Below are 26,516 nucleotides of genomic sequence, written 5' to 3' on the forward strand. Positions count from 1 at the left end.
TTTAGGACATGTATTAAAACACTGAACTAAGATTTCTGAGACATGAACATGCATCATAGCAGGAAAGAGGATATTAATAGACACGTTCTTGAATAGCAGTCTCCTTCCAGAGAGTTTTTCTTAAGTAACAACTGAAAGGTCACTTTAAATTTTATCCTTGAAGACATTCAGTGAGAAGGATCAGAGCTTATTAGAATTTCCTCATAAGCCAGATTATCACTGGAAGTAAAACAGATCAAACCATGAATACAATTAGTTACATAAAACTGAAGAAAGCTGCTTTCATCTTAAATTGCCTGGATAGTTTAATGTTATAACATCTCTGATCCTCTGAATTCCCTCAGTTCTCCACTTCACTTTTCCAATAATATATGATTACCATCACTATTCATTTTGCTATTGCTTTGTAGACTATAATGATTCATTCTAATTTATCAATATTCTATAGAGTAGAAAAGAATTGAGGTTTATAAAGTTATTTTCTCTAAGCAAGAAGATAAAAACTCAGAGCAACTTGAATATTCCCGACTGACCAAAATTATTTATTGATTTATTAATTTGAGGATGTTAATCGACCCATGGTGGAAAATAAAGAATTGTGCTTGGGTTTGAGATTGTCAGTATTTTATCCTTGTCTAGAGTAGAAGATGCTTGGTTTGTGTGGTATGAATACAATTCAGAGAGAAACATAAGGTATAAAAAATTCAGGGAGTTCTTCAGTCTAGAGCAATCCTCATTATTTTGTTTTTTCTGAATGATGGTAAATAGATCTGGACATGGGTGTTATAAAATAAGTTTCCAGCCAGTCTTCCTGAAGAATGCTTGATCTGCAAAAAAAAAAAAAAAGAAAAAAAAAAGAAAAGAAAACAAGTTAGATTTGGATTGCATGTTTGCAGACAGAGTACTGGATAGGAAAAAATGTGGAATATAAAAGAAGAAAAAGCACAAATGAACTGGTACTTCCAAAGTAAACCATTTCCTTATTGGAAGAATCTGGTTGCAAGTACTTAATTTTGACTGTGAGAACATGGTTTTCCAGGGCAGCAATTGTAAAAAATTACATGTGTTATATAAAAAAAAATTAGGGCCATGCTTTTATTAGTATTATTATGTTTCAACTAATTCAGCTAGTCTCCAGCTTTTTGAATCTCCACTGTGTACTTATATATTATAGGACCGTCAAAGTTGGGGTTTGTAGATGGGAGCAAAAACCTCAGAAGTTATTGCTTATAATCTTATACGAAATGTTCTATTTCTAAATAACTTACTTCAAGGAGTTGAAGTTTTCTGGTTAATATAAAAACCTTTTAAGAAATAATACTAATTATGTCACAGAATATAAAGTGACGCTGTTAAATTAAAACACACACACAATATAAAGAAAATCTTACTAGCAGAGGAAACGGACACATACCTGAGAGCTCCATTTAGACAGACATGATATGCTTGACAAACGCTGTGGGCACAAGACAGATAATTCAGCGTTAGAAACAGTCAAGTGTAAGACAACAGAGGTTTTGCAAGTTACTTAAATCCTAATTATTCTCAGCTATAACACTGGGGTTTAATTTTTATGCTCTGTACAGTCCACTATACTTATTACTGGATTTATGACTTTTCCCCTGATTTTGTAAATTTAAATTTTGAATAAGTGATACATTCACATGGTTAAATTTTTCTTCTTTAAAGTGTGAAAGAGTTTATGATAAAAAGAGTTCCTCACCACTGTCTGCCAGCTATCTCATTTTTCTCTTTATAGCTAAGCTGGTGGAGCTATTATGTATATATAAGAGAATACAAATATATGTTCCTAAATTTTTTTTTGCACAAATAGTGACATACTCTACAGACTCTTTTGCACTCATTTTTCTCAGTTAATAATATATACTGGAGATATGACCGTTACCGTAAACAGAAGTGCTGGGGTTTTTTAGGGCTGCCGGGTATTTCATCGTGTAAATGTATTGGGTCTGTGATGCATCCTTCACTGATGGACATTAAGTTGTTCAGATACTGGCCATCACTAACAACTCAACTAATGAATAACGATGGAGTACTTGTTTCACTTGAGTGCAAGTATATCTAAAGACTACATCCCTTTAAGTCGATTTGTTAGGATTAATAGTGCCACATTATCACACAGGGAATTAGATGATTTACATTTCCAACAGGAATGCATGAAACCAGCTTTTTCGCACACTCTCCTTAACCAAGAGTGTGGTCAAACTTTTAAACTTTGGCAATCAGCTTATTTAAAAATGATATCTTAGTATAGTATTAATCTGTATTTCTTTTATTACTAATAAAGTTTAACATATTACATACTATGCTCAGATATATTTTTATTTTATTTTCTATGAATTGTCTGTTCATGTATTTAATTATTTATCATTTATTTATTTATTTTTATTTTATTTTATTTATTTTTTTGCGACAGAGGCAGAGTCAGATAGGGACAGACAAACAGGAAGAGAGAGAGAGATGAGAAGTATCAATTTTTCTTTACGGCTCCTTAGTCTCCTTAGTTGTTCATTGATTGCTTTCTCATACGTGCCTTGACCAGGGGGCTACAGCAGACTGAGTGACCCCTCGTTTGAGCCAGTGACCATAGGCTCAAGCTGGTGAGCCTTGCTCAAACCAGATGAGCCCGTGCTCAAGCTGGCAACCTCGGGGGTCTCGAACCTGGGTCCTCCACATCCCAGTCTGACGCTCTATCCACTGCTCCACCGCCTGGTCAGGCTGTTCATGTATTTATTAATATTTATATTGTGTTGCAGTCTTTTTATTAATTTGTAACTGTTTTCCTATTATTAAAATGAGCTCTACTATTAATTGCAAACCACATTTTTTCGGTCTGGGGGTTATCTATTGACTTTGCTTCCGGTGACTTTTGCCATAGAGAATTTAAAACATTATGCAGCTGAATTTATCAAAATTTGAAATGCCTTGTGGGTTTTATATAATTCTTAGAAAGGCCTTCTCACTCCAGAAGTTATAAAATAATTCTTCCATGGCTTTAATGCTTTTTGCTTTTACAATTAATTTTTGACCCATTTGGAATTTATGATATAAGGTCCAGATCTGTTTTAATTTTCTATCTACTTGTCCAAACAGTATTTATTTAATGAGTCCTCTTTTCTGTAATGTATTTATGGCAATAATCATATGTAAAACATTGTTTATGGGGAAAAAAGTGAAGGTTAACCAAGATTGACAGCGAAGGCGTGCTTGGCTCAGTCCTTTCCTTTTCTCCTGTCCTCTGCGCTCTTTCTTCCCCCTTTCCTTTCTTCCCTTCCTCTCTGCTTGGCTTTTCTTACCTTTCCCCAGTCATTAGACTTCATGAGTCTACAATTACATTGAGTCTGCCAACATCCCCTTATTGAAATGTGGCTAGATTAGTCTTTTAGGGGAATAAATAGGTTTCTCAATTTTATTGGAAATCTTTTAATTTATAAATTATGTCGCACAACTTTATTTTGCATCTTTATTATGTGTAGTGGGCTGCGTTTCACATCCTCTGAGCGAAGCTGCTGTAAATTGAAAGCAGAAAATAGATGATTGGTCGCTATGAGATGACTATCATTTAAGCAAGGACACTCGCCAAGGAGAACTAAATTTTAACACCATCCTTGTCATTAATGATGTGACCTTCACGAATAACTAAACCTCTGTGGTCCTCAACTTCCTCATTTTCATAATTGCTTGATGTAAAGAATTTTGAGATCTCTCCAACTTTAATATTCTAATAAATTTATTCTAACACAACTCTGTCCACATTACAGAGATTTTATGAAGGTTTAACAGGAAAAAGTACATACAAAAAACACATTTGAAGCTCTATAAACATACACAGGAGTGCTAAAGCCCACTGGACTAAATCTTATATATAATCAAGTCTTCACAAGGTATCTTTTTAGTATTCGAGTTATTGTATAATTGATTGATAAATAAGTAGCATGTGTATGTTCAATAAGGGAGGCAAAGAAAAAGAAATTATTTTAAATTTAAAAGGAGCCCAAAATCAATCCAATCATTTAAGAGTTGCTCTAACTAGCAGAACACATGAGATTGTACCTTCATAGTTGATGCAGCCATTGGAGTCTTCTTGACCTGCCAACAGCGTTTCCACTTCTTCCTCTCTCATCTTTTCACCTGATGAAGCAAAAGTCTTTGTTCAAAAGAAAGGCCAGAGAATATTTTCACAATTTTACCTTAAGCGATCAGTTTGGGGCTCCTAAAGACTGTGACCAAGCTTTTGGAGGATAGGAAGCAAGCCTTTCCTATTCCACCGGCACTTAGTAGGTTGTCAACAAAGGTTTTTGAATGAATGAATTAAATGTGCATTATATAAATACCTAAATATCCAAACTATATCCTATGAGGACTACAATGCTTTACTTGACTTATTCATTACCAGTAATTTAGGTTATCATTTTCCCCAAACAAACTCATAGACACTGAAGACAATTGAAATGGTCATTAACTTTTTACTATTTTTTTTCCATTTATTCTTTGTAGTCTTTCTCCTCACCTATCTTGGTTATAACATGATTCCCATAAGTCATGCTCCTTCTTATATATTCTGCCCTATTAATTGCACCAAAATAAGTTTTCTTTACCCAGTGTGGCTAGAACATGACGGAGTTCAGCACCCATGACTGTGCCATTGCCTTCCTTGTCAAAGACACGCAGACCCTCCACGAAGTCTTCATAACCGCCCTGGTCCTTGTTGTTGGAAATAGCTTGCATCATGGGAAGAAATTGTTCAAACTCGATTTTCTTGGCATTCATCTCTGGAAGAAATTACAATTTGGAGTGTTATTAGCTATCATCAAATGTCATCTCTGAGTCTCAAATTAAACTTGAGGACCTGGAAAATCTTCATACAGCTGAAATTTCAGTTGATAAATTGCTGATGAAAAAACTTTGGTAATAGATAATAGCATGAACTCTGGAGTCTTACTGCCTGAACTTTTATCCCCGATCTACCATTTACAACTATATGATTATGGACAAGTTTCTTAACCAACCTGAGCCGCAATTTCTCTAAAATAGAGACATTTCCTAGTATTAGTGTGAGAATTAAACAAGATGATACAAGCCAAGTTTATTACAATACCTGAGGCAACTGAGTAATTAATAAGAGTTGGCTATTATTTTAGTAGTATTGTCAATTTAAAAATTATAAATATTAGAAAAGTAATATAAAATTATATTGATACAATAAACCTGTTAGTATATAAAAATAATAAAACTTAAGAGAACTTTAATATATATTTCATCTTTGTCCTGAGCGTTTAGGGGGTCTTCAATTTCTTTAAATTTTTTTTTTTTTTTTTGCAGAGACAGAGAGAATCAGAGAGAGGGACAGATAGGGACAGATAGACAGGAACGAAGAAAGATGAGAAGCATCAATTATCAGTTTCTCGTTGCGACACCTTAGTTGTTCATTGATTGCTTTCTCATATGTGCCTTGACCACAGGCCTTCAGCAGACTGAGTGACCCCTTGCTCGAGCCAGCAACCTTGGGTCCAAGCTGGTGAGCTTTTGCTCAAATCCGATGAGCCCACGCTCAAGCTTGCGACCTCGGGGTCTCGAACCTGGGTCCTCCATGTCCCAGTCTGACGCTCTATCCACTGCGCCACTGCCTGGTCAGGCTTCTTTAAACTTTAAGTAATTTAAAAAAGAAACCCATGAGGAGAAAGTGTGTGTCAAACGCATTGTGATCTCTTGACTTCTTTGAATTGTAGAGGCCTGCAGATGACTGGATTCCCTTTAGTATCTTTTGACAAGGCAAATCATATTCACAGTGAAAGTATACAATAGATTATCTGGATGTATACAAGCGGATAAAGTTATGTACTCCTAAAATCAAAATTCCCCTTTACTAGTCTTTCCTCATAGAATAGAAATCTACTACATTGCGTAATAGTAGAAAGATTGGATGGAAATGCTGAATGGGTGAACATTTAGGTAGTAATTCCATTGGAGATGCATAAGTTAGAAACGGCGCTTGAGAAAGAAGATGCGGCCTACCGCTCTCTCGCTTCAGTTCCTGCCCTCACCTATTTTTTGTGTGATGTATCTGGAAATTTTTCTCTAGAGGAAAGGAAATATGTGGAATGTTCTAGCAAAATGATTTATAGTTAGGTTTTCTTGAAATAAGTTTTTTTTTCTTTTGTAACAAAGGAAATAGTCATTTTAATTATCAAAGAAAAAAGAGATTTGCTCTCTCTCTCTTTTTTTTTCCTTATGGCTAAGATTAAACAGCCCACATACCTACTTGAAAAAACTTCAATTTTGTCTTGTCTTTTTGTTTAGGATGTTACTTTTTTCTTTTTTTAAATTCTATTTTATTCAAATGAAATTCTATTTTTATCTTATTTTATTTTGTTTTATTGATTTCAGAGAGAGAGAAAGAGGGGGGGGAGAAAGACAGAGACAGAGACAGAAACATAAACATCATGCTGTTTCTGTATGTGTCCCGACTGGGGATCGAACTGGCAACCTCTGAGCTTCAGATGGTATTTCCAATAGACTATTATACTTTGTCATGAGCCTTTGGGATTAAAATTTTTTTTCTTGTTCCAGATTAAAGACTAGATTTCTGTACTGAGCAAATAGTTTCTGCAATTTTGCTTCTCATGCATGACATTACTTCTGGTCCCCTGATTTAACTTGCGTGACTAAATGTGGGTATTGGCTTAGATTTTTAAGATATTTATTGTAATTCATTGTACATAATAAGTACTCCTACTAGGATGTTATCCTGTCTTTCTTAATTAAGATACTTGAATTTCCTTTAAGGTAGTCATAGAAACAAGGTGTCAAAAGCCAGACCATTGGGCAAAGCCAGCAGGTGTTTTCAGTCTCCTGGAAACACTGTAATTTTATTTCCGCAGCTTTTGTCCGAGTGGCTCCCAGAAGTGCGCCATTGTAATGTTCCCAGACTTGTTTGCAAAGTGTACCATGTTTTAGTCGTACTTAACGTTTTTATTAAAATGCATTTTTTGGCCTTTGAAGGTTTGAAAAATGTGTAGATTTGGATATTATTTCATTTCATTAACCTTTAAATTAAGAGCGTTAGGTAAGATGATGATAATGATGCTAGCATTAGATATTATTTCCTTTCATTAGCATGAAATTTTATCATGCTTGCAAATTCTCAAAGGAAGGTTAACTTACTTTATGAAGGAAAAAACTGAGACTCTGCCCAAGTGACACACTTACCATCAACAGTAAATTAAGTCCTATTCTGTGGAAATTATTCTCAATAAACCTCTCTCTTACACACACACACACACACACACACACACACACACACACACACGTACATTTCCTAACTTACTGGAAAAACCATGCGGTTACCTTCATTGGAGGGGTTTCCCAGAACCTTCTTGACCTCCGCATTGGTGGGATTTGTACCCAGGGCCCGAAGGACATCGCCAACCTGGCTCAAGGTGATCTTTTCATCACCCGTTCTATCAAACAGGAGAAATGCCTCCTTGAAATCTGCAAGAAGTGAAAAGCATTAGGGTGGTTTTTTTTTTCTACCCCAGACCTATAAATTAATCCTAATTTCATCAAAGATCCATTGCAAATTCTTCTCTATTTCACAACTTCTCCAACCACGTTAGTTGTGATGTTTGAACTCTCCTTTTTCCTAGTCCAAACATTGATAAGCCCTTTTGACATTTCATCTGGGGGCTTTTTAAAGCAACATTTCCAATTTTAAGTCATATATAACTATTAATCAGATATGGAAATTGAAGCTCCTACTCATATTTATTCATATTTCCTTCTTCTTCTTGGGAAACAAGACTGAGTTAAGAAATTCTGAGGCCTTAACAGTTCTTTATATAATCTCTCATAAAATTAACAAAGTTAACAAATTTCAAAAACCAAATTTTCAAATTGGGTTGTGTTTTGTGAGGTTAACTGAAACTTCTCAAATTATATGAAAAAAACACCTCCTGAGGTACAAATTTCCCAGCTACTCCCTTTAATTAGTTTTCTTCAGGAGTAACTTCATTTATAAGGAAAAAGATGAGAAAGATGAATCAAATCTCTATGTTCTATAGTATTATTTAACCACTGCAATAGGCTCTTAGTATAATTGATTCAGAAGGAGGAATATTTGTTTGGGCCTGTTGCTGTGGTAACTTCTTTAAACATTTTTTTTTTCCCCAGAAAAACATATGACAACATGTTGCTGTGCTAGCTTTAGACTTTTTTTTTTAAATTTTTTTTCTCTTTTTATTTATTCACTTTAGAGGGGGGGGGAGAGAGAGAGAGAGGGGGGGGGGGAGGAGCAGGAAGCATCAATTCCCATATGTGCCTTGACCAGGTAAGTGCAGGGTTTCGAACCGGCGACCTCAGCGTTCCAGGTCGACGCTTTATCCACTGCGCCACCACAAGTCAGGCCAGCTTTAGACTTTAAGTATGTATTTTCTAATGAAAATTTTATGGCAGTAATTGCAGACTCATCTGCAATTTTAAAAAAGAAATAAAAAGCAACATCTTAAATACTCTGCATAGTTTCCCCATAGTAACGTTGCAAAATTATTGTATTATCGAAACCAGAATATTCACATTGATAGACTCCACCAATGTCACTCAAACTTCCATTTTACTTGTACTCATGTGTGTGTGTTTGTGCATAAGTACATATTCTTAAAGTGTCTTTTTTTTATCACAATCACTCTATTCCTTACTTTTCCTAAAATTTTTTATTCTTTTTTGATTGAACTGGTTGTGTCTTTCAGAATTACATTAAGAAAGAATTAAGACATGTGCACCAAAAAGACAGAAAGGGGCACTACTATGGATTAGGGGCCAGTGAAGACATTTTAGCTGAACCTTATAAAATTAAATAAGTTTTATTTAACTTATTTAATTAGTTAAACAACATTTATTTTTAAATAAGTTTTTGAAAACTTATTTTTTAAATAACTGGGACACCCAAAAGTACTGATGGCAACTTGTTGGAGTTAATACTAACAACACTCAAAAAATCACTTGTAAAAAAAAAATCACTTGTGAATGAACTGATAATGGTGAAAATGTTCTTTTTTAGACCATTTGTGATCTCAAAACAAAAGCTGCCTTCTAGATAGATTACTCAGCAAAATAGCCTCTTTTACTGTCTTTCTATCCCCTAATCTAAGATTGTACCAGACATTCACTGTCAACTATTGTGATCATGTTACTATTCTTTGCTAAAATTTTCCCCTCAAATTCTATGCAATTTAACTATAAAAGATATTTTTTCTAATCTAAAAACATGCCACAGGCACTTTGGGGTCATTAGTCAAATATTATTTTTCATCTTTCTAAGGGACATATGAAACTGAACTATTCTTGTTACTGGCTCCAGGCTTTCATGCACAAATTGCTCAGAAGGCTATTACCCTGGTCAGATGCTTGATATAGAAATAGGATTTTATAGGCTGTAATAGAACCTCTCTGGGATTAACCCTTTTGTTGACTTAAAGTCTAAGACCAGAAAGATATTGCTCCTCCTACCTCACTCAGAATTTTAAGGGTTAAGTCTTTCTCTGGAAGAGTCTAGAACATAGTTTAGCAAACTCCTGCCTAGGGGCTGGCCACTTGATTTTGTAAATAAAGTTTGATTGGAATACAGCCTTTTGTTTATGTGTTGAATATGGCTGCTTTCATGCTTTAACGATAGAGTTGAGTTCTTTTTACAGAGGCTGCATTTGCCAATGAAACCTAACATTCTTACTCTTTGGCCCTTTAAGAAAAAAATTGCCAGCCCCTGGTCTAGAACAGCACTGTTCTAGAACTTTTTGTAATGATTGAAATGTTCTATGCCTGGGCTGCCCCAAAATGTAGTTCTTGAGCACCAAAAGGTAACTCGTATAGCTACAGAAATGGATTTTTAAATGTATTTAGTTTTAACTAATGAAAGTTTAAATTTAAATAGCCACCTGTAGCCAGAGTCTACTGGACTGGACAGCATAAGAGGACTTAGACCTTTAGCATATTATAGTGTTCTAATTGTTTTTTCTTCTTTCTTCCTAACCCAGGATACCTTCAAACAGAGCAGCCTTGAACAAAGTGCTAAAATAAGGAAATAAGCAAAGGAAGTATTCATTCTCTTCTGAAAGTGTAGGATTTTCATTTAATTGAAAATGCTAATTAAAAAAAAAAAAAAAAACAGTTGTTTTCCTGGCACAAGAGAAAACCAGTCCAACTTAGCAATGTTTACCAAAACTATATATCTAAAACTTATTTCATATTAATAGGTTTAATATTTTCCTTCTGTCTCTGTAAGGGTTCTTGAGTGTCATTTTCCTTGGTCCTACCATAATTTGGCTGTCAAAATGTCACTGTACCTTAGATATTTAAGAAGACTGGGGTGTAGTAGCTAAAAATGAAGCAGCATCACTAGTTAAAAATGCATTAAAAATCAAACAAAGTAGTGGAATTACCAACTGTTTTCATAAGAAAAAATAGTTCTTTGTAGTATAATTTTAGATGCTATTGAGTTCTGAGTCATCAAATCATCAAATCTGTCTTTATGAGACCATCAACCATGATGTGGATACATGTGAGTCTTTATGATAGCTAATATCCTTTTATTTCTTAATTGATGTTTGAACATGAGGTAGTCCAGACACTAAAATACCAAAAATTGTGGACTTATTTAGGTAGATAACTGAGTATTTGAATAAGCCCTTATTAATCACCCATATTTATAATTATATATTATATACCATAAGATGTATAATATGAATACATTTATGATGAATAATATTCTAATTTATATATCATATAACTAATTTTTTCTCCCCTTCTCTTGTATAGATGTATTTATAGCTCACTTTTATTTGAATATGTAACATTCTCACTACATAAAACATGTCTTAGTACACTTTCAGTGAAAAAATACAATTTTGTGGGACAAAGGATTCTTGAATCCTAAGACTGAAAGGAAAAAAAAAATGGAAGTGTTAGGAAAAGTATCCAGATTCTCTTGGATCTTAAGAGTTTTAAATCTTCTAGTTAGTATCTGTTTTTATGAAATAAATTTCTAATTAATTAAAAGTAATACCAGATTTTGATTCTTCTATTAATGTTTTGGGTCCTTGAGCAAGTCCCACCTCCTCCCTGGGGGCCTGTCATTCATCACTAAAATAGACCAGAAGACATCTACTGTTTTTTCCGCAGTTTTATGATAAATTCTCCTCCTTTGTCTCTGAATTTACTTTTATTCTATATCCACTTCACCTGTAATTTACCTCAGTGCATTATGATGCCCATTGAATTTTTACAAGTTGAATAATTCAGACCTGCCAAATCTCTAAGGATTTGATTAACAAATCAGCCATCCAAAATCTACATCTTTTTTTTTGAAGATATATATATGTATGTATCTAAATACTATATATATAGTATTGCTTACTATATCACATTGGGTTTATTTAGAAATCAGTAAATATAAGGACCTATTTTGTAGTGTTTATCTACTGTTTGCTTAAACTCTGATTACTAATTATAATCGAGGGGTTCAGGTTGTTGAAAGGAGTTAGTGATTGAGAGCATTTATATTTAGAGTGGCAACACCAGTGAGGGATAATTAGGAAGAGCTAATCTCATCCCAAGGGAGCTGGTTTTCTCACATGCCATCTCTATGAGTGTGACCATATTGACAACAATATCTTTCAAACTTACCCTCCTGCTGTTCCTTAGAGAACTCGATCTGTTAGAAAGAAATTAACCATAGAGAATATTTTAACCAAACAAAATGTCCTGAACTTTTAAGTGTAACCAAGCTCATTCCCTGAGGAATCTTTAAAGTAAGCTCCCAAAATAAGCCTACTTTTCAGAGTTCAGGCATAGCTTGGACACTGACAGGTTGAGCCACATAGTAACATGCCTTGGAAATAAGTGATGTTTCCAAAACTAGGCAGTGTTCTGCCTAAATCTGGAGTAGAGAAGCTCAATTCACTTACCAGCAATCTGGTCAGCACTGAAGGACTGCAGTGGCGAGAGAGTGAGAGAAAGAAAGAAACAACTAGTACTCTTTCAAATGCATTGACAGAAGAATTGAGTGCCCTCTGCTCTGAAATTTTTAGGAGGCCATGTAGGTGTCATAGAATAAGAAGGTTGCCTTAGGATACTTTTGAATCTAGGAAAAATAAAAAGCTATTGCAAAAGATAGTTAGGGAATATCTCTCTTATCTTAATGAATCAATGATTTAACAAATGACAGGTCAAATACTTCCTGGAATGATATAATAATCTACAGTGTATTTAATGTATGTCTAATACAGATACACTGTATTAAGAATTACAGATGCACTGCATTGAAAAGATCCTCTTAAGTCTTTCTTCTCTTTAACAACCACATTTTTACCTAATGCATTGGAAGTAGTTCACTTAATTTTAGAACTTGGCATCATTGGATTGTTTTTTAAGGTATAATGCTTTCCAATAGCTGCAAGCTTTTTTCTAAATTTAGATATAGTAAGCCTTATGTGATGCAGCAAAAATTGATGAAGCATAAAGTACTACTTTGAGGAGCAAGTGATATTTTTTTTCAGCTGGCATAATAGCTCCCATGACCCTCTTCTATCCTCAGCCCACCTCAACAAAAACCCAAAGTAGACTCCAAAGACTCATATTGAATATGTTCTCTCCCCAATTCTACTTTTTGGCTGCCTTTTTCTCTCAATGAGATTATATCTACTATCTATTTCCTCCTATAAATGACAAATACTTTCCTCATCGGACCCACCATGGTGGAGCTGCTGGACTGCAGAACAACGGCGAGGCTGAAGGCAGAGTTGAGGGCGTTTCCAGTCCCTGAGTGGGGGCCACCCTTGCTGGGGTTGCCTCTTATTTCTGGGGAAGCTATGACCTCACAGCTAGCATCAGGTTGCAGAGAGAAGTGGCCACACCCTTTGAAGAGTTCTTTACCTTTCTTAGGGCAAAGGGAAGGAGGGATCTGTACGCTTAGGGCTATTTTTAGGAAACCAGAATCTAGGAGTAGACAGCCATCGTGAGACTGAAGCCCATCAGTACTTTTATGGTCTTCCCCCCCCCCTTCCCCCCGAGACACTCTCTTGGAGTGTCTTCCTTTAAGAAGCTTCTTCTTTGTTAAGGGGCAGAAGAGCTTAGAATTTCTAGAGGGTTGGGCTGTTGGCCTCTTGGTGAATTTTGGACTTCACAAACTTCAAATGAGCAAGTTTTGGTATTAATGAAGCTCGTTGGATAGGACTGGTATGGGGTTTCAAATGGCAACTGCTATAGAAAGAACATCTTCTGAAATGCTGTCCCTTGTGGAAAAGTTCAGAGGACTTGAAAGGCATCCCACATTCTGTGTGTCCCTTAGGGTTCACCCAATTGCTACTCTGGACAATTCTTGAACTCTGCAATTCAAGACCACTCTTTTGCTGCTGTATTTTCAGAAGTATAATGGCTTTGACTTCTGTTTTTTCACCATTCTCTCTTAATTATGTTAGGGATGGGTATTTTCCTCTGTCACTGTTACCTTTATGGTGCCTGCCAATCAGATTTTTATTATTTCTAAAGTTCTTCTAAGTAACAAAGTTAATACACCTTTGTGTGTATATGTAAGCTTCATTTCTGGTCCTTTTTTTTTTTAACATTAACTTTATCGTGGTGACATTGGAAAATAATATTATGTGAGTTGAAGTGTACAAATTTACAACACATTATTTGTATGTTGCACTGTGTGCTTACCACCCAAAGTCTATTCTCCTTCCGTTACCATAGAATTGACCTCCTTACCCTCTTCACTCTCCCCCTCCAAAGCGCTTTCCCTCTGTTATCTGTTGATAGGCTGGCCATTTTTGCATTCTTTTTCTCTCCTTCTATTTGAGATGTAAGGATTTTGTGTTGTTTCTGTGTCTGTCATGTCAAACATTTGATGACTCAGCTCCCAGACAGAGAAACAAAGTAACCCAGAAGGGTCCTGGAATGCGAAGTTGTACTTTAGAATTTTAAAGATAGCTCAGGGATTGGCTGGTAATGGGTTCTCATGGTAATTTATTTGAATCTATAGGGCACTCCCTTTTTAGAATTCTACTGTGCAAAATAATACTGGGAAAAGATTGGTTTTAGTATACTCACTAAAGTTCACACAACATGCTGATTGGTTTTCTACATATTTAAAGCAGTTTACTGGCATAAAGAATATTGGAAATAAATTCTAACAAGTACTATTTCAGCAACTATTTTTAAGAAAATGTACTAAAAAAGCATGAAATCTCCCCTGCTAGACAGATGTATATTTTGTGACTTTTCTTTAACCATTTAGAAAGAAATCAACATTTAAGTGTATATCACTTTTTGTCCAAAGACTACAAGTAGTGAAAAAAACTCATAGGGTTTTGAGTTCCAAAATGAACATTGAAAATATAATTTTAAGATATTACTACCCAGGTAAACATATCTTCATAAATAGATTGACATTTTGAGAGAGTTAAATGAAAAATTTAAATGCTTTGAATCATTAGAGAGAAATGGAAGGGAGGTACAAAAGTAGAAATTTGCAACCTTTGACAGTAGTATAACTTGGAGTCTCATGATTTTGATGCAAAAATTAAAGCCTTTAAAGCAGACTATATTTCTTTGTGTTTTTAGTCTTGTAATTAAATGTATTGTGTCAGTAAATTTAAATGGCCTATAAATAATATTGAAACAAACATATATCTCTAGTAGAGCTGAAAACTATAAATAACACAAAATAAACTCATCAAAGTTGTCTTACATAATGCTCATTTTCATGTTTTTCTCCCAGTTGAAGAAGTATATCCTTGAATACATATAAACTATAGTAACTTCGCATAAAATCTGTTGAGTAAATTGGAAAGTCATTTTAAAAGTTATAATTATGTTATGAACAAGCTGGATATTATGTAAAGATTTAATATTATTGGCCCTGGCCAGTTGGCTCAATGGTAGAGCATTGGCCTGGTATGTGAATGTCCTGAGTTTGATTCCTGGTCAGGGTACATAGGAGAAACGTCCATCTGTTTCTCCATCCCTGCCCCCTCACTTCTCTCTCTCTCTCTCTCTTTCTCTCTCACACACACTCTCTCTCTCTTCTCTTCCTATAGCCATGGCTCTATTGGAGCAACTTGGCTTTGGGCATTGAGGATGGCTCCGTGGCCTCTACCTCAGGCACTAAGAAGAGCTCAGTTGCTAAGCAACAGATCAATGCCCCAAATGGGTAGAACATTGCCCCCTAGTAAGCTTGTTGAGTGGATCCTGGTCAGGGTGCATGCAAGAGTCTGTCTCTGCCTTCCCTCCTCTCAGTGAATAAAAAAAAGAGAAAGGTTTAATATTATTAAAATAGAAGTGGTAGGCAATTGCCAAATTATTTAACCCCATTTTTTTTTATATATCACATAGATAATGAGAGTTTAGATTTTTTTTTTGTATCTATTGGGAATCAAAGTAAACATTTAAGCAAGTTATTGACAAGAGTGGAGAAGACTGTGGTATAGTCTAGTGCAAAGAATAAACTATAGTTTACAAGTTAGAAAACTTAGGTGCCATGCTCATGGAATAAATGCGAAATGCTATTTATTCTCTGGTACACTTTTACAAAGGACCCAAACTTTCTCTGGCATCTCTTCTAGTGTTAGGATGGTGAAGTAACCAGTCCTTTGAGCAAAGGCATAATACACACACAAAATGGAAGCTGATTTTGAACTCACTTTGCTATATCACCATTTGGTTTGTTTTAAAAATTAGCTATAAGTCTTTCTTATCTGGAATGCTCTTCTCTCATCCCTGCTTCTTAGAAATGAACTGTTCTTCAAAGTTCTGGTAAAATTGCCTCCCCTTGGAAAGAACCTTTTCTCTCTACTTACCTAGCTCCCTCCTTCCATTGAAAAGGGCTGCTTAACCTTCCTGATTGTAAACTCGGGGCAGCACAGGTCACTGAGGAAGCTATTTACCTTTGTCCATGATGTGAACACAGGTGCAGGTGTACCCCAACCTAATCTCTCTTGGGGAGCTGCCCCTACATTATTCTTTGATTTTTATCCCCCATCATTATAAAATACCTGCCTATATTAGCTGCTCAACAGATTTTTCATTAAGTTAAAATCATTAGGACATGTATAGTAAGTTTCTCCTTCAAACATAAGCTCCTCCTCTAAAACATTCTACTCCCTGAGGGAAGAGACTTCGTCAGTCCATTCAAAGAGCTCACCTTCTGGAGGAAGTGCGTGTATTCTCCTTCAATACTGCACCTCCTGCACTCAGAACTGCCAGGCACATAGTAGGCATGCACATCTTGCATTATTAATGCATATGCCTTTAGGTTTCCAGAGCCTTTCATTAGAATTTGTATAAATGTTTATGATCAGGACTTCTAATTCGCCAACCCTCAATTTGTTTTTTAAGTTTTTTTCCACTTCTGCCTATATACTTATATATATGAGAATGACAATAAAATAACTACATTCCACATTTTTATGACTCATGTACTCTTTGTACTGAATTTAGGTAAGTAGTAATATATGAGATCCTGGTACTGAAAATATTTTTGTTGCAATGTTTACAGATCTTTTATTAAATATAAGATAAAGTCTCTGGTATATAGAAGGAATTTATTTATAGAAAAAAATATTAAAATGCATTTAATCAAACAGGCTCTGGAATTTAAAACAATAATTAAGTGAGAGGCAGGGAGGCAGAGAGACAGACTCCCTCATGCGACCTGACTGAGATCCAACTGACAAGCCACAAACTGGGCAATGCTCTGCCCATCTGGGGCCGTTGCTCCATTGTTTGGCAACCGAGTTATTTTAGCCCCTGAGGCAAGGCCATGGTGCCATCCTCAGCACCCAGGGCCAACTTGCTTGAATGAGCCATGGTTGTGTGAGAGGAGGAAAACAGAAAGATAAAGAGAGAGAGAGAGAAAAGGGGGAGAGGTGAAGAAGCAGATGGTCACTTCTGTATGCCTTGACCAGGAATTGAATCTGGGACTTCCACACGCCAGCTGATGCTCTACCTCTGAGCCAACCAGCCAGGGCCCAGGCTTTGGAACTGATGTATGTTAAGATTTAGTAAACCAAGAAGGGCTATAATTAAAGATGATTTGGGATATACGTGTTGTTAAATATTGAGGGAAAGTATATGTTGCCTGAGGGGGCAACATATACTCTAGTCTTTAAATTCATCATCACTACAAGATAGAAGGGGGCTAATGAGGCTGAGTAAAGCAGTTACTCTAACCAGGGCCAGTTTTCAATCAAGAAAACATTGCTGCTTACCTGACTGGTGGTGGATCAGTGGATAGAGCTTTGACCTGGGACGTTGAGGTCCCAGGTTTGAAGCTCTGAGGTCACTGGCTTGAGCATGGGCTCATCCGACTTGAGTATGGGCTCACCAACTTGAGCGTGGAATTGCTGGTTTGAGCGTAGGATCACTGACATGGTTTCATGGTCTCTGACTTTAGCCCAATGGTTACTGGCTTGAAGCCCAAGGTCTCTGGCTTGAGGAAAGAATGAGTGGCTCAGCTGGAGGCTCCCTGGTCAAGGCACATATGCGAAGCAATCAATGAACAACTAACATGCCACAACTTGGAGTTGATGCTTCTCATCTCTCTCCCTTGGAAAAAAAAAGAATTGCTACAGGTTCTCTGATTTAATGCCTGGCAGAGAGACAAAGACCTGTATGTCTGAAAATCTTAAGGAAAACTCAATTTGTTAATTTTCAGTCCAAACTCTCAAAGTTACTGGGAATCACTGTAAAAGACCAGCAGAAGAATTGTTTTGAAACTCTGAGTTTTGTATTTCAGAGGAACTCAATTTAAAGGAAATAAATATTTTTTGTTACATTATTTTTACCTCAACAAAGAATATACTAGGCTGGTGACTATAATATGGTATAAAAAGGGGAAATTAAGAACAATGAGAATACAGTACTGGCCCAGACTGTCTAACATAAGAGAGAATTGATGGCAATATTGGTTAATTGATCTGCACAGAAGAAGAATTGAGTAATTCTCTGTAAAGATGCTTAGACTAGTCAACTAAGTTTAGGCACATTAAAACAAGGAGTAAAATATTAAAGTAACACAACTCAGATCTACAGGAATTAACAGAGAGGTCTAAGTGCATTTTAATAAAAATTTTTAAGTGTGACCTAAGTCCACACTTTAGATGTCTCATCAGCTTGTCCATGGTTAATAGTTGATAAATAAATCCAAAATTCCTTGAGAGTAGCACTTTTTCTACTTTGTGTATTTATTTGCATATAATTTATTAAAAATCTTAGCTGTGTTATTCTTCTTTCTCTCCTCCTTTTATTTCTGACATGTGAGCTTTAGAAAAATTTGTTGTGTTTGTTGTAAGAAATTACAAGTATCTGGGAGAAAATGGTCCTTTTGTGGCAACAAGGGTATATGGTTATCGGCATCGCCATTTTGGAGATTTCAGGTCTTTTGATATGATGGAAAGAAAACTAGACAGGGGTTAAACCATTAGAATTTCATTCTGGCTCTCTTATAACAAATAATGTGTCTTTGGATTAAATAACTTATTTGCACCATAGCTTCCTCAAATATAATCTGTTATGCTGAACGATTCTAGGGTTGCTCATGGTTCCCCAATATTGTGAATTTTCAAATTATTTTTTTGTCAGAAAAATCTACCTCAACTTACTCTTTCTAATGGAAAAGGGAAGGATGCATAAAACTTATTAATTTATGATTACACTAGCAGAGATTTATCATCCATATAGTTTAAATTTTAACTAGTATAATTGAAGCCATTACTACTTGTATATTAAAATTATGCCCTCCAAATTCTTATGTGGGTGAGTAGCGAACTGTAGAAACTTGATGTAGAAACAAACTGTCAAAGATTCTATTTTCATACAAAAAGTATTTCAGTATGAAGAGAAGCAGAAGAAAGTTGTAGTATCAGCAGACTAAATATAATCCTTTCCACAATTTCCATGAGTCAGTTGGTGCTGAATGCTGGGTAATTATGGGCCAACTTCTGAAGTCAACTTGCCAGGGGGTTGGTTCATTTGCTGCACTAAAATGTCGAGAGGCTGAATTTGGTACTTTTACTTTGTGATCTCCTTCTCTTGCAAAGATTTCATTATCCTTAAAATAAAATGAAAAGTGCTACTCACTATTATTGGTGAACCTAGCTATTTTTCTTCAAACTGCATTTTACTTCACAAAGACATTATCCAGTTACATAGAATTCAAAGTATAACATTAGAGTTACTGATGCCCTTTAATATTTTTCCACTCCATTCCACCTGTTCTCTTCTTTTACAACCTACATGTTTGAAGGTGGAAACTTGATGCTGATACTTAAAGATAGTATCAAATAGGTTTTTTATTTGCTCCTGAAGTTATATTTGCATTGCGAGTGGATTAATATTGCGGTTGGTTGGCATTATAGAGATAGTTGTGTTAATAATTGATTTGTATTATTGAAAGGCCAGAGTAAAAGAAGACAAACTTTTACAATCACATAATAAAAATAACAACTTATAAATGTTTTCACCCATTTTTTTTCTAATATGTTTTCACCCATTTTTTTTCTAACTAGAAATTAACCTTATGTGTTCTTTTCCTCAAACTAATTAAGGTCAAGATTTTATCAATATACATTTGGCATTATATTTCTACAAACCACCCCAGAGAATATGTGCTTGGAATTCCAGTTTAGATCATGCTATTTATTAATAAATAGAAATATATTTCTATACCTTTTCTCAGAATATTAGCCTGATGGCAAAATTGGAGGCCAGGTTTAATATATGTGTACATTTAATTGAAAACATAATTATTTTAAAAATCCAGTTTTACTACATTTAACAACATTAAAAATACTTTGGTATAGTTTAAATTTTTCCAGCTTTATTGGTATATAATATAACATAAAACATTGTGTATGTTTAAGGTGTATACATGATCATTTTGATATTGTTAAATAATTACTACAATGAGTTGAATTAAGGTTATAACACATCCATCACCTTACATCTTTTATTTTTTCTGTAATGAGAACTTTTAAGATTTACTCTCTTAGCAGTTTTCAAGTATACAATACAGTACTGTTGACTACAGTCACCATGTTGTATATGGAGCCCCAGAAATTACTCATTTTACAACTGAAAGTTTGTATCCTCTGACCCCCTTCACTCTTTCCTTCCATTCCCACCCCAGCCCCTGGCAACAACCCATCTACTCTCATAACAGTATTTTTAAAATATACATAGTCTGTTTACAACTTTTTATGGGAAGCTGGAGCAAAGTGGCTAGGAATCTTTCTTAGTTCCTAACTTTCCACCTTCCATCTATAAAAAAGAACAATCATCCTGTCAGCAACAGGTGCTAAGACAAAAGTAAACTACCAAGGTTGTCTTGACGAACTCGCTCTGGTGTGTGCTTGTCACCCCCTCTTGTGGCTACATGGGGCTGTGCAGGCTAATAGAAGAACCACTCTACCTTACTTTCTTGGGAGTGGAGAAGTTTCCCTTACACATAAACAGGAGGTAGGTTATAATGCAGTTAACACAGTTGACGCAGGATTTGGCCGCTAGGTTAATCTTAGTTTCATCTTTACAAGTTATTTGTTCATGGACATAACACTGAACCTCTTTTAGATTCAGTTTCTTTTCTTGCAGAATGAGGCTAAAACAACCTCAGTATAATGTTTTGAGGATTAAATAAGATAATAGGGAACAGAGTAAATTCACAATGAATATGGTTGTTATATTGTAAAGAACGTTATAATTTTCAAAGCATTTTACGCTCATGACCTTATTTGATTTTCACAATTCTTCTAAGTGGAACTGGGTTTGTATTAGCCTTGTTAGATATGAGAAAAAGTATTTATAAATTAGCACAAACAATCCTGTACCCTGACCAGAACTAGTCAGGTGTTACAATGTATTCATATTTTTGACTCCACTGAATATCAATCAGTAAATAGATGTATTTATTGGAAATGATGTTTCTACCTTACCCAGTAAATTAAAAGTTTAAATCTCCCCAAGCATGTTGTTGCAGTGAGATTTGTTATTTGATGAGTTTCTGTCAATGCATTCTGTACTTTTACCACTTTTTTTGTAATATCGCCTGCAATCTAGTCAGGGATGACCTGACTGAGTGGTGAATACAATGAGAATTAAAATTTAAGCAACACGATGAGAGACATGATTCAACATTCCATCACTTCACAGCAATGAACTAAGGCATGCATCATGCAAAAAATCCAATTAAACATTGAAGAGCTTTTAAAATCTAGGTACACAGTCATCTCATTACATATTCCCTTCCATTATTTCACTTGGTTGTGATTTCGGACAACAGGTGTTAATTCTTGTGTGTGCATCTACAACTGTACTACTCGTCGTAGGTTTTAATTCCTGCTCTTGAAATTCCACCAGGCATTCTTTGGTCTGGGCATTGTTGCTGGAAGCATCAGCTCTGTGCAAGCAAAGAGCTCTCTGAACCACCCAGGACAGTAACTTTAATGTCCCTATATCAGCATAAAATGTGTTTTTGAAAAAGAATGCTCATAGAAAAATCCATGAGGATAAGGCATCAAGTAAGCAATTCCTCAGATATCAAAGGATTTATGTCAAAACAATTGAAGAAATATTCTAAATAAATAACCAACAAATCAAAGAAAGTCAAAATTTAAAAACATTTAAGAAATTGATAAAACTAATTAATATACAGGATTGTTCAGAGTTTATGGTGACTCAAATATGTGGCTATTAAACATGGCATATTATAAAATGAAACATAGATAATAGCTGGAAATAATATTAGGAATTAAATATTACCATGATTTAATACCAACCAAAGATGGTTAAACTTTAGCATTACTGAAAGTCTAAAGGACAGTTAGAGTGCTAAATCATATGATTTATGAAAGTTTAAAATCCAATTAAGTTTTATTCTTTATTGAGTTTCCAGAAAGTTAATGAACACAGTACTATTAATTTTTTTTAAGTTCACTTCCTCTGCTTGAAGAAAGTTTATTCCTATATGAGGTAATATAGCTAGAGCATCATTAAATGATTAAAAGCATCAAAATATGAAATATTTCAATGCACATTTTAATTAGCCTTGTTACCTGCTGGGATGAAATTAAATTCTATAAAGTCCTCATTTTGCACCACATTCTTTGACTATGTTATAATACCTATAAATAGGCACTGGTTTCATATTGATGAATAAAAGGCATTGACATGTCTTTATAAATGTATATTAGTTTCAGTTCTGATGATGATGATGATGATGATTATTATTATCTCTTTCTATCAGGATTGGGCTCTCTGGATGAAAGATAAAGGTTAATTTATTTCTGTTTCTTCGAGGTTCACCTAAATTATTTTTGGTTTGTGTCCCTTATCGGGATCTATCCCATCTGTCATTCTGCAGTGAAATAGTGAAGCTGGAACAGACCCATCCTTACAGACTGAAGAGTATGTCTTTTTTTTTCTGAGGAGTATGTCAGGATTCTTTTCTCCCCAAATCTACCAGTTCACTTAGTCATATCATTTCTCTCATTGAAAAATATACCTCTTTGCAACTCTTTAAGTTATACTAGCTCATACCAGCTTTATTTCAACATATAGAGGAAAGGTGAAAGCAACTTTCAAGATTCGTAAAAGTCTAGCTTTTCTGCTATGAACAAGTAATCAGTTTAATTTCTGGATTAGAAAAGTGATGTTTCATCTTTTCTTGGAGTCTTCTTGCCAAACTAAATTTTTTATTTATTTACTTATTCGTACACAATTCCTCAGGGAAGAATATTAATGCCTATTTTCATTAGTGAGATACTTCTTTCTCTTCTTAAGATAAAGGTACTTTTCCCGCTTTCCAAATTCTTGGGAGTCCAAGATACAAAGAGATGGTGTTATGTTATAAATCACAGCAAATATAAAGAGGACCAGCTTTAACAGTGATTTTTATCTTCAATGTTAGTATAGAGTGGAGAATCAAAGAATAGAGACAATTGTTGGAGTGGCTATAATCATGCTTATTGTACAATGTAGTCAGTGTACATTTATAAAGACACATTAGCTAGGGTTGCTGGAGATGAAAAATTTGGTTTCCTTTTAATGAACTGTATGCATGGAGTAGAAAAATATTAGACAATCTGACATACATTTTTTTCCTAAGTGGATATTCATTAAAAAGAATAGTTCCTACCTCCCCTAAAGTTCCTAACCAATATTAGATTCTATTAAAATATGAATTCACTTACCTACAAACTCAAGATAAAATATTTGTGATAATCTACTCAAACTTTGAAACATAAAATTTCATGTCTTACTGGAATGCTATAAAATGATGAATATATTTATTTAATTTTCACATATATCTAAGGATGATCTAATTAAATATTTATGTTAAGAATATTTTTAGAATAGATGATTAGGGTAAAATAGTTAATGAAATATTTTTCTATAGGTCAGCATCGTCCTTGCAAGTAAAGTGTTAAGTTAGCAAAATTCAGGTTTATTAGGTACAGAATTTTTATTAGTTTCTGATGAAAGTGAAAAGAGCTCTCCTAGGCACTTTCACCCAGTAGTTTTCCATATAAGGCAGGGTTCCCAAATAAAGATTTCAAAATGTCCTTTAGACCAAGCTCAGCCCAGTGAATGAGGAGAAGGTGCACATTTGACGGGTCACAGGCACATGCCTTGCATGGTTTTTCTAAAAGCAGGTAACCTTTTGGTATTCAAGAGCTTTGATCACAGCAAAGTGTTGATACAAAAATTAATCACATTCTCCTTAGTTCAAGACCAGTATGCAAGTGCTCAAAGACATAAGCTAAAAGCCATATAAGCAACAAGTTTTATAGTAATTTTTGGGTTAGTTTCATTTGGAAACAACTCACACATTCTGAATTAAATACTGTGTATAAATAAACAAGATGACCGTTATAGTCACTGAAACACTTGAGCGCATAATTGTCTGCACTGAGATCTCATTTAGTGGCGTATCATATTTTATTAAGCAAAGCTGAAGGGGAAATTAACTTAAACTGCAAAAATCTCTTTTTCCAATGAAATAAAGCAGCTGTCAGATAAGTACATCCAGGACACGTGAGTCACCAACTGCTTTTACACTTTTGGAAATCAGTGGATGCACTAAAGCTTCCCTTTTGGTGTCACTTTAAAGGAAAGGATCCAGCTGCCCTTGCCACAGAGGCTTTATAAATAACTAAAAGAAATATTTGTTTTAAGTATTTGTGAAACATCTTTACACTTGTATACTTTCCCCATAAATTGCTACTTTGACAACTTGGGGGGGGGAGAAAGGAACTAGAAAACAGAAAGCTCGAGGAAATACAAGTTCCACATGGAATACCATACTCATGGTAATTTTATTGACATTATATATCAGAGTTTATTTGTCTTTTAAATCAGGATTCTTTTCTCCCCAAATCTACCGGCTCACTCAGTCATACCATTTCCCTCATTGAAAAATACACCTCTTTGCAAGTTCCTAGAGTTCGCTGCTGCTGAAAGACGTTTCAGTGACCAAACAATGCACCCGTTCAATTACCTTAATGGCAGAGAGGTCAATTTTTTCTTCTTTGGGTGGGGCAGGTGCGGGCGCTGGGGCAGGCGCTGGGGCAGGAGCAGCAGCCGGTTTCTTCACGTCCTTCTTTGGTGCCATTTTGTTTAAAAGGATGGGTTAAAAAAAAAAAAAAAAAAGGGAGAAGCAGCACCTCCAAATGAGCCCGTTAAAATGATTTTTGGAAGAGGAGTGGTGGTTCGGTTGACCCGCAGCCCAGTGTCTTGAAGGTGGACCCAGAGTATTAAATGGTTTAAGGGCATGCATATATATTTCACTTAGTACCTAATAGAATCTTGACACATGAGGCTGGATTGGACAGTCCACTAGGCAAGGGGGATGGCATTCCTTCTCAGTCTATAAATGGAGTCTGAGGGGTCATGGCTTCATCAATTTTTTTAAACTCCTCTTGCTTTTTTGTTTTTTTTATTTTTTGCCCCTCTGTATATAAACGAGAAAGAAGTAAAATCAGTTTCAGATCCTTTGATCACAGTAAAGTAAATTGACTGATACGTTTACTTCATGGAATTACAATTCTGCTGAAGTTGTAAATCCCCCCCCCCCCCCATGCCTAAGAAACTTGACTGAGGATTTGATTTCAACTTGGAATTTTGGCAGGGAGTATCACTGACTTCCACCGGGCTCCTTGCTCACGCTCCTTCCTCCTTGCCACAACCTGCAAGAAAATGTTGGTCAGCAAAGAGGTAGTGATGTTTAAAAATAAAAAGCAGACGTATAAGGAAAGCCCATCACGTCTTAAAGTGCTTTCCCTTCTGGAGAGCACAACTTCTGCCTCCCTCTCTTTCTTTTTCAAATTGTAGCAACTTTTTAAATAGTAACTTTCGAAGTAGACACTCATTTCATTTCCTAAAGGGCATAAAGTCTATTTCTTTATCATCTAAATTATTTGTCTATATAGTAAGGAGATAAGATAAATTCTGAAATTATCCCAAGTGGCAGAGAGAGAAGGAGAGGAAAAGACTTTAAATATCAATAAGGTGTAAGTTTTTGTGAGTAACTTTGTTTCTTTTCTGTCCTTGATGCGCTCAGTTTGTAAGGCGCATATCAAGAAACATAAGAATAATCAGTGTACTAGCCTCATTTCTGTTCCTTTCACTTGTGAGATATTTTATTAATTAGTAAGAAAACAGTAGCTAATTTGGAATTTTATTTTATTTTTTTTTCTGTATTTTTCTGAAGCCAGAAACAGGGAGAGACAGTCAGACAGACTCCCTCATGCGCCCGACCGGGATCCACCCAGCACGCCCACCAGGGGGTGATGCTCTGCCCCTCTGTTGCGACCAGAGCCACTCTAGCGCCTGGGGCAGAGGCCGAGGAGCCATCCCCAGCGCCCGGGCCATCTTTGCTCCAGTGGAGCCTCAGCTGCGGGAGGGGAAGAGAGAGACAGAGAGGAAGGAGAGGGGGAGGGGTGGAGAAGCAGATGGGCGCTTCTCCTGTGTGCCCTGGCCGGGAATTGAACCTGGGACTTCTGCACGCCAGGCCAACGCTCTACCACTGAGCCAAACGGCCAGGGCCTAATTTGGAATTTTAAAAGTCATAGTTATACATTACATATATAAGAGCATATGGACACATAGACATATATGAGTATATATGCATAAATAAACACACTTGTAGTCTGTTTAATATAGGTATGTTTAAAGATATAGATTCATTAGCCATTTTATCTTGGTCTGATATAAAAGCATTTTTCAATTTGGAAAAGGTTAACTCCCCTCAATTTTATAGCAGAGAGATTAAGACCATCATATTAGCTATAATTGACTTGGGCCACAGTCAGTCAGTCTCCTTATCACACGTGGTGGCCTTGTCTGCTGTGTTGTTTTATCCATGTATGTGCAGGGGACATTCTGGCAGAAGGAGGAAGACCTTTGGCTGGGGCCTGGAGGAGTAAGGAACCAGTAGGTTCTGAGTGTTCAAG

The 26,516-nt window shown here is 35.6% G+C and overlaps 1 protein-coding gene across 2 annotated transcripts; it reads right to left on the reverse strand.

The window, feature by feature from the left end:
- Nucleotides 1-519: 519 nt before the first annotated feature.
- MYL1 (myosin light chain 1) lies at nucleotides 520-24,827 on the reverse strand. 2 transcript variants are annotated; one of them, XM_066346705.1, is made up of 7 exons: nucleotides 24,563-24,827; nucleotides 11,698-11,725; nucleotides 7,369-7,512; nucleotides 4,620-4,793; nucleotides 4,075-4,152; nucleotides 1,415-1,456; nucleotides 520-827 (listed from the first exon to the last, which is right to left on the reverse strand). In XM_066346705.1, exons 1-6 carry the CDS (start codon nucleotides 24,674-24,676, stop codon nucleotides 1,428-1,430), a joined length of 567 nt encoding a protein of 188 aa, XP_066202802.1. In that variant the 5' UTR covers nucleotides 24,677-24,827; the 3' UTR covers nucleotides 520-827; nucleotides 1,415-1,427. The 2 variants fall into 2 exon arrangements, with proteins under 2 accessions (XP_066202802.1, XP_066202803.1); XM_066346706.1 differs by lacking the exons at nucleotides 11,698-11,725; nucleotides 24,563-24,827 and adding exons at nucleotides 11,979-12,003; nucleotides 12,764-12,897.
- Nucleotides 24,828-26,516: the final 1,689 nt, after the last annotated feature.

Source organism: Saccopteryx leptura, chromosome 7, assembly GCF_036850995.1.
Source record: "Saccopteryx leptura isolate mSacLep1 chromosome 7, mSacLep1_pri_phased_curated, whole genome shotgun sequence".
NCBI lineage: Eukaryota > Metazoa > Chordata > Mammalia > Chiroptera > Emballonuridae > Saccopteryx > Saccopteryx leptura.